Source organism: Seriola aureovittata, chromosome 5, assembly GCF_021018895.1.
Source record: "Seriola aureovittata isolate HTS-2021-v1 ecotype China chromosome 5, ASM2101889v1, whole genome shotgun sequence".
In the NCBI taxonomy this organism is placed as follows: domain Eukaryota; kingdom Metazoa; phylum Chordata; class Actinopteri; order Carangiformes; family Carangidae; genus Seriola; species Seriola aureovittata.
The window spans coordinates 15,444,699-15,460,969 of record NC_079368.1 but is presented as its reverse complement, the minus strand read 5'-3'; the positions used below and the strand labels follow the sequence as shown (position 1 = coordinate 15,460,969).

Here is a 16,271-nt window from a genome sequence, read left to right as displayed (position 1 = left end):
CAGTCAGTTTGGACAGGTTGTATTTATGTGGAGGAGGTTTTCCAGTCCTGTAACACCATGTGTTTCCAATTGTGTCTTGGCTAGCACCTGTGTGTGTGTGTGTGTGTGTGTGTGTGTGTGTGTGTGTGTGTGTGTGTGTGTGTGTGTGTGTGTGTGTGTGTGTGTGTGTGTGTGTGTGTGTGTGTGTGTGTGTGTGTGTGTGTGTGTGTGTGTGTGTGTGTGTGTGTGCGCGCTGTTGAGTGGATAAACTTCCTGGTGGAGGAAATAGTCATCACGTTTTAACAGTAACAGTGGCTCGGGCCTACAGTTTGCCATCCGTAACATTCACTGTGGCAGGAACATGAACTTGAACATTAGATGTTTTTGAAAGGGAGCCATAAATTAAACGGTTTTAATTGTCCGACTTCAGAGGAAGAAGGGGATTTAAGGTCTTACCTTCGTGTTATAGAAATCAATGCACATGCTGTCATCTCCAGGCTTGTTTGCTCTATGCTCTCTTGGAATCCCAAAACAAACCCTGTTTGTGTTTCGTGTGTGCACCCGTGGCATTTTGAGAGATATTGAGTTTTTTGTCTTCAGTTGTTCGACTGGCCAGAGTTCATATTCCTGTCTAATCCTGTAGAGACAGCTGGGTCTGCCAATCAGCTGCTCCAGTAAAGGTGATGGACCTCTGTTATAAGACTGTGATAATGAGGAGTGACTGAATCTGATCATTTTGTCCCTTTGTCTTTGTGCATCGTCAACTCTTCCTTCACTGTCAGCTACTCATAATTCTGCAGGTGCAGACTGTGCTGCAGGTCTAAGCTGTGGATTCAAATGTTTTTTAAAAGGGCTGTAGCTCTTCTCGCATTAGAGAAGACAAGGAAACCTAAAGAGCATTTTTATGACATAGTGGCTCAGATGCTGAATAATATACTGGAACGCAATTCAACACGAATGGAGCACTAAGGTTATCTGGGATATTCTCACCCCACACACATTCCCTCATTGCCTGACTTAGAGTCCTTGTTTGGCTGTGTTGTGTCCCAAAACATTCCTGGTCGGTCAAGTGCCTCTCAGTCCAGCCTGTCCCATGGGTCAGAACTTTGTGTCCAGAAAAGTCTTAAAACCAGGGGCCACCCGTGATCACACAGCTCTGCGGCTGTGCTGGGCAGTGTCCCTCCCTCCCTGGTGAGACCTAGCCCGGCTGAGGGCTGCAGAGAGGAGCACTGATAGGGTAGATAGTGTAGACAGGGACGGGGCCAGCTGTCTGAGCTATATCTGGACCTAGACTCAGTTTACAACAAAAGCATGGAAGTCACAGCTAGATGCTATAGTCCACCACAGGAATTCTGCATATGAACATTTAAGAGGTGTTTTCTGCAGCATTTATGGTCACTCAGAATATGCTGCTCGATAGCCAGGTCAACATTAACAACCTATAATGTTCCCGTTTTGTTCTACTTCTTCTTTACTTCTGCTCCTGTGCTCAACAGTCCCACCAGACCAGTAAGGATAGCTTTGGAAGGATGTCTTCCCTCAGAGTTTATATCTGCTAATGCACTGTTCCCATCTCACAGCCATGGCGGTGTACCATACCTGTCACATGAACTCATGGTTCGAAGCAGCTCGGCATCATTTAGACACTCCATGTGTCAGTCACACTCCATGAACTAAGTGAACAGTAACTTGGCGGGGTTGCTCTTGCTCTCATTTGCTTACTGTCACTCTCTCTGGCATGGCTGGAAGGTTGAGGGGATGGAAGATATGATGAGATATGGCGAGTGAGAAGTCTTGGTACAAAAAAGAGATTATCAGAGGGAGGGAAAGATGTGAACTCTGCAATCTTCTTGACACACTCAGGCCTATTATGGCTGCAGTGTGTTTAACCTAAAATCCTCTTGTGCCTATTGCGTCCTAAATGTCAGCAAGCTTCAGTCATGGGTTTTTTTAAACACTTGTCCTGGTTTCATAAATACTGAACTTTCGAACCCTGAGCTCCAGGTTAGGAGATCCTGCTTGCAGGAGCTCTCAGATGCCAATGTGCATATCCAGCCATGGTAACAGTTTTCCTTTTTATAATGAAAATAGGCACAACCTCCAAAGATGAATAAATGTCGTACTGTGTCCTTCTGCATGTCTGCATATGTAAGCCCTTGCTCATGGTGTGCGTGTGTTTGTGTTATGTGCAGATGGAGACAGAGCCCGTTATGGCCTCTGAGCCAGTGTTTTCAGCTGGACCGTCTGTCCAGGTGGCGTGTCAAGTCCCAGCCATCCCCAACGGTTCCAGCATTGAAGCTAAACCCTGCGAGCGCTCCGGAAAACTGACTGCGGAACAGCTGGCTGCCATCGAGGACGAAGAGCTCCTTGACAAAATGGTACTTCACAGACAAGTCATCATTCTGGATGATTTAGATTTAAAAGCACTTTGCAACAAATATAACAGGTTCAGTCATGCAGAAAGTTTGTGTATTAACGCTAAATCTCGCCAGCTATGTGAGGGTCACAGCTCGGTGTTACGTGTATTCACAATGTCAGAACTGCATACATAAATAGAGCCATGCCACTTTGGCTTTTTGTGGGGAATTACCTCTCATTGTTTCCGTGTGTGTGTCCATCCCATGCGGGCCCCCCCCCCCCCCTTTTACACAGCTCGATGAGTCAAAAGACTTTGAGGAGAGGAAGATGATCCGTGCAGCCATGAGAGACCTTCGCAAGAGAAAGAGAGGTAACGGCATAAAGAAAAACAATCTTCTATCTGTTACTCGGACCAAACCAAACTTTTTGTTCCAGTCAGTTTTTCATGACTGCTGCTTCCTTTCACATCATGACAGGCAGACACACTGCCGCGTTATAGTAATGAGTTTTTAATTCACATTTTTATTATTTTCTTTTTATTATCAGTATTTTTTTCTGTCTGTAAACAATCCATTCTGCCCTCAGAGGTCATGCTGGGATGTACTCAGGAGGAAATAGGTAGGGCAGGTTGGTGTGCAGTGTGCATTAGCAGTTGATACTTGCCTGCGTTTGTCTTCTTGTGTGCACCATCCTGTCACTGTCGGACCACTACAACTTATAAACAGTTTATCGCTCAGATGTCTGCAGTGGATGATGAACGATATGTTGACAGTTTTGGTTAAGTGCATGAATGCTGTTTTTTTTTTTTGTTTGTTTGTTTGTTTGTTTTTTATGTGGAGTGTTTTGCACTCGCCGCAACATCTACCTCACTGAGCATATTCTGTTTTGCATTGAGCACTCACGATATGGTTACACCAGACCCCTGCACTGACAGTTGAACCACCTAATTGGATTCCCAGATCTAAACCTGCTCTAGAAAAATCTGTTCACGTTCAGTGTATTCGGACGCATCGAGCATACAAAGGGCCCAGGACTGCCCATAGTGTCCTAACCTCCTCAGATAGAGCAAGAGAGTTGATAGAGATTAACACTGCATGGTTTGTTTAAATACATGGACACATCAGGTAAAAGCTGGAGGTAACAGTGCAGGTGTTAAGGTATTCTGGACGCGCTGAACTTGGAGCAGCCTTCCGCAGCGGACGATCGGAGTGTTAGCTCTCTTTGATCTGTGATGTTTGCACAGTACATACTGCTTGACAGCTTTGGCTCGGGTGCAAGCCTCCCACCTGTGGGCGTTTGTGTGTTCAGAGGAATTTTACAGTACTGTGGAAAGAATCCTGAAATGTATCGCCTCAAATTTGGAAGCTCTGTTTTAATCCATCTTTGTGGCAGTCAGATGAGGTGCTGTCAGTTTGTTTAGGACCTCGTGTCCTCCTCCTCCTCTTTTTCCACTGACATCATCTCTCCTCATCTCCATCCGTCCTCTCCTCTAACCTCTTTTCTCCTCCACTCCAGACCAGAGAGAAAAGGAGCGGGAGACCCGCCTGCAGGAGCTCCGGCAGCAGAGAGAGGAGCGTTCACAGAAAGGTCGCGCTGGGGTGGGAGCAGGAGAAGTGGTAATGAGGAAAGTGGAGAAGTCAGGAGATGGCTCCACCCTCAGTCAAGTCACAAAGACCGACCGCTTCGCCCAGTCTGGTACTTTTTTTTCTTTCTCTGCAACCTTCTTTCAACTTTTCTTTAACTTGGGTTTAACCACTGAAGTCAACTTCTTATGTTCACCGACATCCTCCTGACTCAGAAAAGCTCATCAGAAAACGGAAACATAAGATCATAGCAGTGAACAGATTGTAACAGAACGAAAACATAATGATTTTGTTGTGTGTGTGTGTGTGTGTGTGTGTGTGTGTGTGTGTGTGTGTGTGTGTGTGTGTGTGTGTGTGTGTGTGTGTGTGTGTGTGTGTGTGTGTGTGTGTGTGTGTTCAGATGATGGGAGCAGATCATCACGCAGCACTGTCGTCGAGGCCAGTTATGTGCAGAAAACAGACAGTGAGTCATTGCTTTACTTTGCTTTCCGGCTTTGTTATATCACTATCATTATATAATCATTGCAGTCTTATCATCAATATCATTAATACATCCATTGGGTTATCATGACACAACTGTGTTTGCATTTCAGGAGGGACAGTCCAGTCAAAATCATACAGCTACACCTCTTCCAGTTCCTCCTCCTCCTCTAACACAAGCAAAAAAGTGGGCAGGTGGGTGATGAAACATCAGCAAAATAACTGCACCTTATGTAAAACCTTCTCACACCTTCACAAATTAACTCGCTGTGCGTGTCGCTGCCTCAGCGTCTTTGATCGCGAGGATGACACATCGACTCGCAGCGGCAATGGAGGGTCGGAGCGAAGGCAGGCGGAGAGGCGCAAGGAGCTGATGAGGGCTCAGACTCTGCCAAAGACCTCTGCCATGCAGGCCCGCAAAGCCATGATAGAGAAGCTGGAGAAGGAGGGAGGCGGGTAAGGATAAACAGAGAGGCAGTGCTACCAAAGAAAGAAAAGGAGAAGATCAAAGCATGTAAATATTAACACAAACCTGACTTTTCTTTGTAGCCCTGGAAATCAGGCGGTCGCCAAGGTAAACAAGGTGCAGCGCTCCACCAGCTTTGGTGTGCCCAACGCGAACTCCATCAAGCAGATGCTGCTCGACTGGTGCCGTGCCAAGACCCGCTCATATGAGGTTAGACAATCGGCCACAGCGACCCGCTGTGTGTTGAGAGCTCTTCTTTAAAGTCGGACAATAAAGCGCGAGCTGAACATGATGATTAAGACACAATAGGCTGAGATAATATTTGCCTACTTTGGGAGTGTTTCCATCACTGCCTCCATATCTATTCTATTTGTCTTCTCCCTCAGCATGTGGATATTCAGAATTTTTCATCCAGTTGGAGCAATGGCATGGCGTTTTGTGCCCTGGTGCACAATTTCTTCCCTGAAGCCTTTGACTACAACTCCCTGAGCCCCAGCAACCGCAGGCAAAACTTTGAGGTGGCCTTCACCACTGCAGAGTGAGTACACACAAAAGACATGTCTGCCCGAGTAACCTGCACTAACCACATCAGTTTGGGTGTTGATAGGTTTTGACTGCAAGTGAGAGCTTGTTGGAGAAACCAAGTGAACTTCAGTGAACCTCTGTTTTTGTTAAGATAGGCATTGAAAATGTGACGAATATGTGGAGAAACCAGTGGAAGAAGCGTCTGCATGCGTAGTTCTCCTCCATGGCATAAAGATATAGATGTTATCTTCAAAACCAAGGTTGTCGTGGAGTGAAAACGAACAAAATCAAAGAATTCAAGCCAGTTTTGTGGACTGCTCCCAGCCCAAACAACACATTTTGCTTTCTTCGTGCTGTATAGTTTTTCCCATCCTTCTCTTGTTTCTCTGTAAAAATCCATTTCTAGCTATTATTCAGTGTCGTCTACTTGAGCCTGAAGCACAGAGACGGAGAACAGAGAACATGTGGAAGTTGCTCGACTGATGTCCGAGTGTTAACTTTCTCTCGCAGGTCTCTCCCAGGTGTATCAAGGCCCCTCAAGGCTGAGTGAGCCTCATTACCACTCTAATAACTCCGCCTCTAAACCTCCATCAGTCCTCTGCTATGAGTAGCTGCTGTGACACCCTACATCTGCTCTAAGCCAGAGACCCATGAGCAAAACCTCCCCAAACAACCACCAGGTTAAAAAAAAACGGATGAGCTCTCTGCTGCACCTCCGATACTTTATCCCTCTTTTTTTTTTTTATTCCTAATCTCTCTTCTCTTCTTTTCTCTTTCTCATCCCTCTTGCATCACAGCACTCTCACTTGTGATGCCCCCCCACCCACCCACCCACGTGTGTGTGTGTGTGTGTTCACATGCTCTCAGTAGGATAATGTCCATGTTGATGTTTATAGTAAGGATTTATATTCACTCAACCACAGCCCCCTGTCTTTCCACCTTTGTGTTGCACCATCACTCACTTCCTCTGGCACTCCTGATCCTCCCAACAGTTTGTTGTCATCTGGAATCCCAACACACACATTCACACACACACACACTCACTCCTGTGCACCAGTGTGCTTTTTTTTTTTTGTAGAGTCACCATATGGTTGTATCCTTGTGTGTGTTTTATTTTGCAGACTCCTTGTTGTTTTTTTCATTGTGTTTTGTGTTTCTGACTGAACATAGTAGTATTGAAATGGCCAAAAGTCTCTTGTCGTAGTGCACAGAAAAAAACAACAACAAACAAAAGGGCTAAATGAGCGTCCCCTGACGCTCATTTGACATTTTGTTTTGACTCATGTATAAGTGTGTGCCACAAACTGTTCGTATCATGATGTTCATGAAGCATGTCAACTCATGGATATATTTGTGAACACAGAGAATGTAATGTTATTCTTTCTTTTTGTGTCCTCTCTCTCTCCCTCTGTCTTTTCACTCTGGACCTTTTACATTTGGCTGCTCACTGCTTTATCTGTTTTTTTTCCCTTCCTCCTCCTCCTTCCTTTCTTTCCCACTCTTTGTCCATAATCTCTGTCCTGTTCCTTCTGTCTCTTTTTATCTGTACTTCACTCGTTCCTTCCTGTTTGGGTATTTCTTTCCTTCCTTTCCCCGTCCTCCCCCTTTTTTTCCTCCCCCCCCGCTGGGCGTGGCCGCAGGAAACTAGTGGACTGTCCCCAGCTGTTGGATGTGGACGACATGGTGAAGATGCGCGAGCCCGATTGGAAGTGTGTGTACACGTATCTGCAGGAGTTCTACAGGGGCCTGGTGACGAAGGGCCTGGTTAAAACCAAAAACTCCTCCTAGAGTCGCGCCCGACCTAAAACTGAACCCATGGTGAGAGAGGGGACAAGCCTATGAAGGAACTTCACTTTGGTTCTGACAGACATAAAGGGGTGGAGAGTGTGTGTGTGTGTGTGTGTGTGTGTGTGTGTGTGTGTGTGTGTGTGTGTGTGTGTGTGTGTGTGTGTGTGCGTGCGCGCGCGCGCGCGCGTATGAATCTGTGTGTGTGCGTATGAATGTGTGTAACTGCATGTTTTTACCAGCTGATGGGATGTATATCAAACGTGGTGGGTCAGAAAACTCCTTTATAGGCTACATTTCGATATTTGATCCTTCATGTTAATCTGAAGCTACCGAGGTCCAAAGTACCAAACATGGTAGATGTGTGTGTGTGTGTGTGTGTGTGTGTGTGTGTGTGTGTGTGTGTGTGTGTGTGTGTGTGCATTTCTGCATAGCCAGACTATGGCCCAGGCAGAGAGCCAGGACCATCTGCAGCTCAGCACTTTAAAAGGAACTGCTGTATCACAATGTTTAAAACAGAGGAGTTAAGAAACAAAGCAGAGAATTGGAAGAAAGGCTGTGTTGTCCACTGACTTTTTGTCAAGCGTGACTTTAAAGGTGTTTATTCATTTGGCTCGTAAAACTTTTTAAGATACTGTAATAGAGCAGTACAGAATGACCTCTGTCTACGTTTCCTTAAATAACAAAACAGATGTGAGGTTGTTTACATTTATTTTGTCGTGCAAGAGATTTACCCTTGTGCGCCTCCTGTTACTCTACTCTTTGTTTGTGTAGGATGTCTCCGAGGGATTACAGTATGTGGAGATAATGCCACCCGGTGTTCACTCTCTGCATCACTCATGTGAAGTCTGCTCCTAAAGCAGTTTATTGAAATACAATCATGCATCAATCAAGTTTTTTTATAAGGGTTTTTTCCACACAGTGGTTTATCATGAAAAAGCACCTTATGAGTGAATCATTATGAGTAATAATGCCTGAACATGATGGTTTGGAGATCTGAAGAGAATGTCGTCCTCCCTACTCATCTGTGGTCCTCTCCCATCCTGTCTCTTCATCCTCCTCTTTCTCATACACTCTGTCTTATATGCCTGTTCTTCAGGACACACGCCAACTGCATGCCTTTGCTGGAAGTGGAGGACATGATGATCATGGGTAACAAACCCGACTCCAAATGTGTCTTCACCTACGTACAGTCTCTGGTCAACCACCTGCGCAGATACGAGATGTCCATGGGTCGGCCCTGTGACCTCTGACCTGTGCTCAGTGAGCGCTCAACCTCCATGTGCACCCCCTTCCCCTTCTTACCTTCACCAGCCCTGACCCTTCCCCCAGCTCCATCGTCACCTGATGACTGCCTCCGCTCTGATAGGCTTGGTCACAGACTTGCACATCTCCGATGGACAAGTTGGGGATAACGTGTGTGTGTGTGTGAGTGATTGTGTATGTGTTTGTGTGTCAGTTTATCTGTGTCGGCAGTGGTGATGTGTATTCATTATTTCAGTTCTCTTCGGGACACACATTGTTAACTCAGAGTCCACCTTTCTCCAGCAAGAGAACACCAAAGTTTTTATAAGACTACCTTTTAAGCTTTAAAATTTTACATACTTTTTGTACTCAGCTTTGTATCAGGTAATGTTTAACGTACAGTAGCTGTGTCAGTACACTAGTGTACTGCAAAACGAGAAAAAAGAGAAAACATTTTATTAATTCATATTATATATTATATATGATATATATATATCATATATAATATATCATATATTTTCAATATTTCCCCTTTTGAAATATTTATACCTACATTTTTCTCTGCTACACTTTTGTAATTATTGTAATTTGTTCACTTTGCTGTTGATAATTCCACTGAAGAAGAAAAATATACCCAGCCCATATAGTTCATTATTTGGTTTTCATTTTGGTACTTTTTCATTTTTACCAAACTCTGGTTGCTTGAACAATTTTAAGTTAATTTTAAGTTATTATTTTCATGTTGATATAATCAGTTAGCATATTATTACTTAATGCATGAGCACAGAGATGTTTTTTCCTCGAATGGATTCAACATTGTTTTGCTGTTGTTATGTTGGAGTCCAGCGCTGAGTAATCTCACCTTTCTGAACTCAACAGTGCTACTGAGAAATTGTATTACTGTATCATCATATTATTCCAAAGGCAAAAGTGTTTGCAGTCAAGCATGTTTTTTTCAATCCAGGTAGAAAGAACACAAGAGGAGTTGGTTGCAGTCTGATGTCGTACAGCTGAGTTGTATCCTGTTTCTTACTGCTTGACTGACAGCATCACTGCCACACCCTGCCAAACACACTCACACACAGCTCTTTCAGAGGGCTCCTTATTTATGCTTGGATGGATTTTTTTTTTTATATATATATCTGTTTTTTGTTTTTTTTAATTTTCTTAGTGTGTACATTATACTTTTAAAAGTTTTGTTTAAAGTAAGTCATTAAGCTCAAGCTACGACGATGTTTTGTGAAACAAAATTGGTGTCGCTTTTTGGACAAGTTCATGGACCTGATGAAAGCTCTCAGTTTAAACATGAGTAATCATGACTGAACATAACTGCCGATTGTATATTTTACAACATGAAGCTAAGGAGACTTTTTTTGAATGAAGATTTCTATTCTGCTTGTAAAATTAAGGTTCCTATGAGAAGATGTCTAAAATTTGGTTACAGAGCTGATTTTGGTGAAACTTATTTCTTATAGCTCTGTGTTAGTAGACTTAGAGAAATTATTTGATAATTATTCCACTGCTGAGAAACTGAAAAACGAATACCTTCCACCAAGCAGTGACCGCTGTATATAAGACCTTAAACACGTTATAATTTCATGTTTCTCTGCACCACAGTTAAATGTGAATTAACAATTAAACCAGTTTGAGAAACAAATGCCTTTGTGGGGAATTATTGCTCTGAATCGTCTCATAAAACCGCACCCACTTATTCCTGTGCCATGCACATTCATACTCTACCTATTGAAATCTTACACTTTGGAGTGTAAAAGGAAATGGACAAGAGAACATAAATATTCAACGCAACAAGAACTAGAGATCAATTTTTTTTCAGATATTTTATTATTTTCTTCTTTTACTGCACTTCCACTTGAATCCTCCTGTGTGTATGAGTCCAGCCCACCAGAGCACGTAGCATCAACCTCAGGCCAGTCGCACGATTTTCAGCCTGGGGCTTCATTCTGTTTCACAGTAGGTAGGAAGTAATAAGACACACAAGAGAACTCAAGAGAGGCGAAGGTGCTGAAGACAGCTGACACATGATGAACCAAAAGACAAAATATAACAAACACACTGCCAGTCTTTGTGTGGAGAGTAGAAAAGCAATCACAAAGCGGCCTGTTGGGTTTTTTATGACTGCTAAAAAAAAACAAAAAAAAAACACAACATGTGCAAATTCAGACTGGACCTTTTAAAAGGTCTTTTGCTGATGCTAAGATTTTGTCTTTCCCCAAGGACTGATCCACGATCTTCTGGTCTTATTCTGAAGTGACAAACATTTCTGTCATCAACTGCAAAAACCAGCTGGTCGTGGAGCAGCTATGGGGAAGAGTGGTACCGTTATATTCCTACTTTTCTGCACTTGGACAGGTTATAGGTCAGTGCGCTTGACTTCTGCGTTGGGCTCTGAGGAGGTGTTCTCTGTGGCAAGAGAAGAAGTGGAAGGTTTGTGAGCCAGGTCGTCTTTAAACGGGCTGTCTTTGGCCGGAGAGAAGCGAAACTCTTCCGGTACCTCGTCCTCAGGTTGAGCCTTCTTGTAGAAACCCAGTTTCTCCAGCAGCTCATTAATCTCAGAGCGGGTCATGTCAGACAAGGCAATCCGCTGTGGAGGAAGCACAAAGGTTAAAGGATAATTCCATTGTAAACTTACTTTTCCCTCACTGTTAATGAGTAGCTGCAATATACAGTACATTCAATATGACAGTACATTGTGTGACAATGAGCTGTTTTACCAACACTGAGATCAACACTGATGGGGTTAAAATTAAATGCAGATTTAATTATGAAAGGAAAAGTTAAAGCTGCACAATTCCATATTTATATATTAACAGTGGGTCAAATAACTGTGTGTAATGTGAAAGAGGTCGCTAATTGTGATGAACCCACAGACTTATCACCTGACTCTACAGTTCCCTTCAGCATAGAGCAATATATTTCCCTCAGGAACTGGTTAAATGAATATTATGAAATTTATGCTTGTGTTTCTCCATGTTTGCTTGATGAATGCATAGGCAGCTGTTTGCTAACTAATTTACCGACACCTTTTAAAGAGGTGCTGTGGATAGTTTTCTGCCCCCATGTGGCCAAATATATGGATTTTTTTTAATTGCATCATTTTTCTTTTATTTCACTTTTGGAAAATGATAAAACAAAGGTTCTTCAAAAATTTCAAAATGATGCACAAAGCCCACATGTGTAGAATTTTAAAACTGACTGGTTTGATATGACACTGTCCTAAACAACGATGTATGCCACAGCCCCCTTGCTGTCTAATAGACTGCAATGGTTTTTATCTGCATGGGCTGATTTTGACTTCAAGCCATCAAGATCATTTTACAGATGCTACTGTATTTTTTTAAATTCAACATATAGGGGTTTTTATATATTTCAAAAACAATAAATACGTGGCAAATGAGACTTACATCCAGCTCTTCAAAATAGTGGTTCAGGAGGACAAGCTCAGGGTCGGCCCCAGGAATGTGCTTCATCACCAGGTTGTGGCTGAAGTAGTGACTGTCAAGAAGCGGCACCGAGACCAAACGCTGGATTTTTTCAGGCAGTTTATGAACAGATGTACTTAAGAGCATGTAATGGCGATGTACATGAATGAAAAGGATACTAAAGAGGAATATCCTGGACCACAAAGGCTTTGACCTGCAGACAGAGGTGGAGATTAATGTTTTTCACTCAGGGCTGGTTTCAGTGACAGATCTTTCAGGGATTATGTGAAAAACATGAAATGTTTTTTCAGACGGCAAACACTTTCAGGCAGGGATTAGTCTTCAGTCCGCCTCTGACACCGGCTCTCGGTGTTTGTTGCCTGTTCTGTTCCCGTTGATTACATAACAGAGGGTAACTTACCTCTCTGAGCCTGTTCAGCTGTCATCCACCACACGTCTGAAGAGAGACAAAACATAAAACAGAGGAAATTGTTATAAGCAGCTCTCATAAATAGGAAATGAGACATCACCTAGATTAAGAATAAGATAATCTCATTGTAATGTTGTGGCTACTGAAATGTGTCTTTCTGCATATTTTCCTTCATAGCAGCTCCTTTGCTGCAGTTTTAGTGTTAGGTTCCTTGTTCAAAAACACCTCAGCGAGTGTATCTCATTTTCCTATCACTGAAACGTTGCACCCTCTGCACACAGCACAGAATTAAGTAGGCCTCTGGGAGAGATGCCTAACCCAATTTTGCAGAAATCTGAGCCTCAAGTAGGCCTATGTAGTAGCAAGTATGACTTACACAACAATAGCATCAGATAATATGCTTTGCTTCAGTGCTTCAGGCAAGTTGGTGATTGGGTGACACCCTGGGGAAAGACTGCATGTTTTCTCACAAAAAGAGGGTTAGAGTTTCAGAAACTTTTGTGTAGGACTCTGTGACCCCCGGTAACAGACCCTGAGCCCTTTTTTCCATCTTAAAATCACCACCAAGCCAATGTGCACTAGTTTTTATGGTTATCACAACAATAAAATGCGAATTCCAGTCTACACAGCTAGTGTCCTTGGTTGTGTAGTATAAACAAGTGGAGTTTACTATAGCTCCATCCACTCCCATAGAAGACTCACGCATGCGCCAAACACATAGATCTGAGAAATAAAGCGCATCCACTCATACATTTAAACTAATCTGATTCAGAAACTGTCACTCTGAATATATTTCAGCCCACTTTCATGTATGAAGCGTGGCATAAAGAAGCTGTAATGTACCTCCACCCTCGCTTTTGCCAGCCCCTCCAGTTTCTTCATATCCACATCGTAGGCCGAAGCGCAGTGAAGTAAACTGGCCAACAGGATCAGCCACATTATTTCCCCCCCGGATCAGATCGCGGACCAGGACTCGATCGCTCTGCTCCGGGACCAGTACCTGCAGAGGCTTGTAGGTAACTGAGCAAGCGGGGAAGAGGGGGGAGGAGGAGGGGAGATGATGTAAGCTATGTCACGTCCGGACCTCTTGCCACGTCAAATATTTCTCCCAGATGAGAGAATGAGGCGTGGAGACGGCGCTCATTGGTTATCTGCGAGATCCCCATCAAGATACAGTAAATCCCATACAGATTTGATGCACAATCTATGGTTAATCCTCGTAAATGTTAAAAGGAAAGAGACTGCTCAATAAAACCATAAACAAATCGACATACTGCAGACATATTCTCCTGTTTATGCCCCTGCAAGGTGGCAGGTGGGCTGTTTTATATTTAGAAACAACGATCAGCTACTGTAATAAAGATATGATACAAACATTATTGCATTATATTACAATTCTCTACATGTAGCGAAGAATGTGGTAAACTCCTTTCGAGTTTACTCACACACTGATATAGGACGCTCTATAACCAGCGAACAATTTTCGGATCCGCGAACGTTCGCTGAAGACAGCGAGAATATTCGCTGGATCCCGCCGCGAACTTTCATTTTAGGCAGAAATACGTGGTTTGCGTCACGTTTCTTGGGGTTTATGTTTGTAGAACCTTCATAGAACCTTTAGGGAACGAGGGTAACCTGTTTGCTGGGTTACAAAGTGAGTCACGTGATCCCAGGTTTAGCAAGGTGAGACTCCTGTCAAGAAATGTGATCTTTGCCACGTTAAGTGATTTTCACAGTACTATAAAGATGCAGACCTATTTAACATATTTGTGTGTGACAGAAAAAATGTACAATGAATGTAATGTTGTCTGTGAGTAACCCTGAAGCACTTGTTGACCAAATTGCTGAGTTTAGGCCTGTATGATCATATTCAACTTTATATTATGATTATTTATATTCTGTTGATATCAGCACATTGTATGTGTTTGGGGTTATTTTCCAAATTTTCCAGATGTTATGCCATGATCCATCTTGGAAGATTTCAAAAGCTCGTTGAGTAAACATTAGATCTGAATTTGGTTTGAGTTGAGTTGAACAGCAGATATAGGAACACTGAAGGGATGTAATGAGGAGAGCAGCAAAGAATAAGGTACCATGACAGCAGGTTATGACACACGGACACTGACCTATCTACTGCACAAAACCTATGTTGTTGTCTGTGTGATTCAGAACAGAAGCAGAAGACAAAGACATAAAACATTGCTTATCCATGCTAGAATAGGCCCCCCTGAAAGGAACAGAAAACATTTAGTTACTACTTACACAGTGTAGTGCTTACTAATAACTGGGCCAAAAAACTACAGCTTTTTTTTATGTTGTACTTAAGCAATTGTGTATGGTTTACTTTCTATATACCACATACTAATACTATATGCATTCACTTTTTATTATAAGGCAGTATTGGAAAAGCCTTGACGATCATTATAAAGAAATAACGTAAACAATAAACTGCGGCTTGTTACATTTAATGTTTATTGCATCACTGTTATCACTATAGACATGCTGTAAGTTATTTTCCATCATAACGATACAGTATACAGGTGGTGTGTGCAGTAAGCATTCATCGCATCCTCTAGTATTTAATTTACTTCTGTGCACCACCAGTAGCTTCAGGCAACCATCTAGTTCACCACATTTACTACACGCACACACACACACACACACACACACACACACACACACACACACAGACAAACACACACGCACTAGGATACAGTTTTTGAGTCATTCATTTTTATAAAGGCCACAGGCATTTAAGAGGTCATGGAGACTGATGAGGTACCCTCGGGTGTTGCCATGGCAACATCTTATCTCATGCTTTGTCTCAGTGTGGAGGTGTTTGAGCCTCTATAGATTTAGAGTGGTGTTAGTGTTATAAAATCAGCCATTCAACTTTTTTGATAGAATGGAACAAAAGAAGCTGTTGTTTTATTACATTTTCACAGTCGGGGACTCATTCTAAAGAATTTCCAGTCCAAGTCTCCGATTTGAGTCTGTGGGAAACTTAATCACAAATCACAGTGAACCGGGAGTTTGAAAACTGTGACATGTAACTTTGAACAGCTCTGCAAGGAAATGAAGCCCAACATCTTTCAAATTCATGTTTCTGGAACCAGCTCTGCATTTATGAATCTGTCCCTGCACAGTTTTATATTAATGACTCAGCATATTCACTTTTCATGTTAGATATAGCCTATAAATTCCCAATTTTAATATTCTCCTTTCAGGAGAGAAAATATGACATCAATTGCATGTTTGTTTGCGGTGGAAAAAGGTTCCTCCTCCTCCTATGTTGTTTTTCCTTCCTTTTTTGGATGAGTGTGTACTTAGCTGCATCAAGGATCTATGGCTGGATGGTGCTGTGTGTTGCACAGTAAAGTCCTTTGAGGCATATTTGTGATTTTGGGCCGCATACAGTCTACAAATAAAAAAGGTTAGTGCAGTTAGTGCTGATAGATTCGCTATAAGACAAAAGAAACATACTGTAAGTAATACAATGGGAAACCAATATGCATGAAAAAAAAATCCTCTTTTTAATGGTTTTGTGGTTTGCAGTTGTTTTGCCTTTTCTTTTTGATTATTTCACTTCTTGTTGTGGCCAATTTGTGTTTTTTAATTGTGTTCTATGTCTGTCTATGAAACAAGAGATTTACAGTCATTTCATACTGAGGTCCAGGGACCAGCGAGGTCAGTGGGGGCCACTGGGTATCTCCATTTGTTAATCAATCCATTGACGGCATTGACCAATTAAATGTCTAATTCTCAGTTGTTTATATCTGGCAAAGTGACACTACAAAGGGTTATTTAAAAGATGCAGGTGCTTCTGTTGAACTGGAAGGTAAGACTGCTGCTCTCTAATTATGCCACACACTTCGCCGTAGCAACCACTGGGCGGCAGTAGTGATTAATCATAGATTTATATTACATAGAACAGCCGTGCTCCATAACGTCTACACAGTTGAATGGTATTTTGGCTCACA

General features: G+C 42.6%; 2 protein-coding genes across 5 annotated transcripts in view; one reads left to right on the top strand and one right to left on the bottom strand.

The window, feature by feature from the left end:
• The window catches only part of smtnb (smoothelin b), a 50,362-nt gene extending 39,804 nt beyond the window's left edge, over positions 1–10,558 (top strand). The window contains exons 11-21 of one of the 4 annotated variants that reach the window (XM_056377440.1): positions 2,172–2,357; positions 2,632–2,707; positions 2,923–2,955; positions 3,853–4,032; positions 4,321–4,383; positions 4,514–4,595; positions 4,689–4,856; positions 4,950–5,076; positions 5,253–5,404; positions 7,032–7,209; positions 8,276–8,415. In XM_056377440.1, coding sequence (XP_056233415.1) covers positions 2,172–2,357; positions 2,632–2,707; positions 2,923–2,955; positions 3,853–4,032; positions 4,321–4,383; positions 4,514–4,595; positions 4,689–4,856; positions 4,950–5,076; positions 5,253–5,404; positions 7,032–7,179 — 1,215 coding nt within the window. In that variant the 3' untranslated portion in view covers positions 7,180–7,209; positions 8,276–8,415. The other 3 variants (XM_056377438.1, XM_056377442.1, XM_056377441.1) reach the window with 3 other exon arrangements.
• Positions 10,241–13,371, bottom strand: selenom (selenoprotein M). The gene is made up of 5 exons (XM_056377444.1): positions 13,135–13,371; positions 12,283–12,318; positions 12,041–12,075; positions 11,844–11,922; positions 10,241–11,023 (listed from the first exon to the last, which is right to left on the bottom strand). Exons 1-5 carry the CDS (start codon positions 13,228–13,230, stop codon positions 10,793–10,795), a joined length of 477 nt encoding a protein of 158 aa, XP_056233419.1. The 5' UTR covers positions 13,231–13,371; the 3' UTR covers positions 10,241–10,792.
• Positions 13,372–16,271: the final 2,900 nt, after the last annotated feature.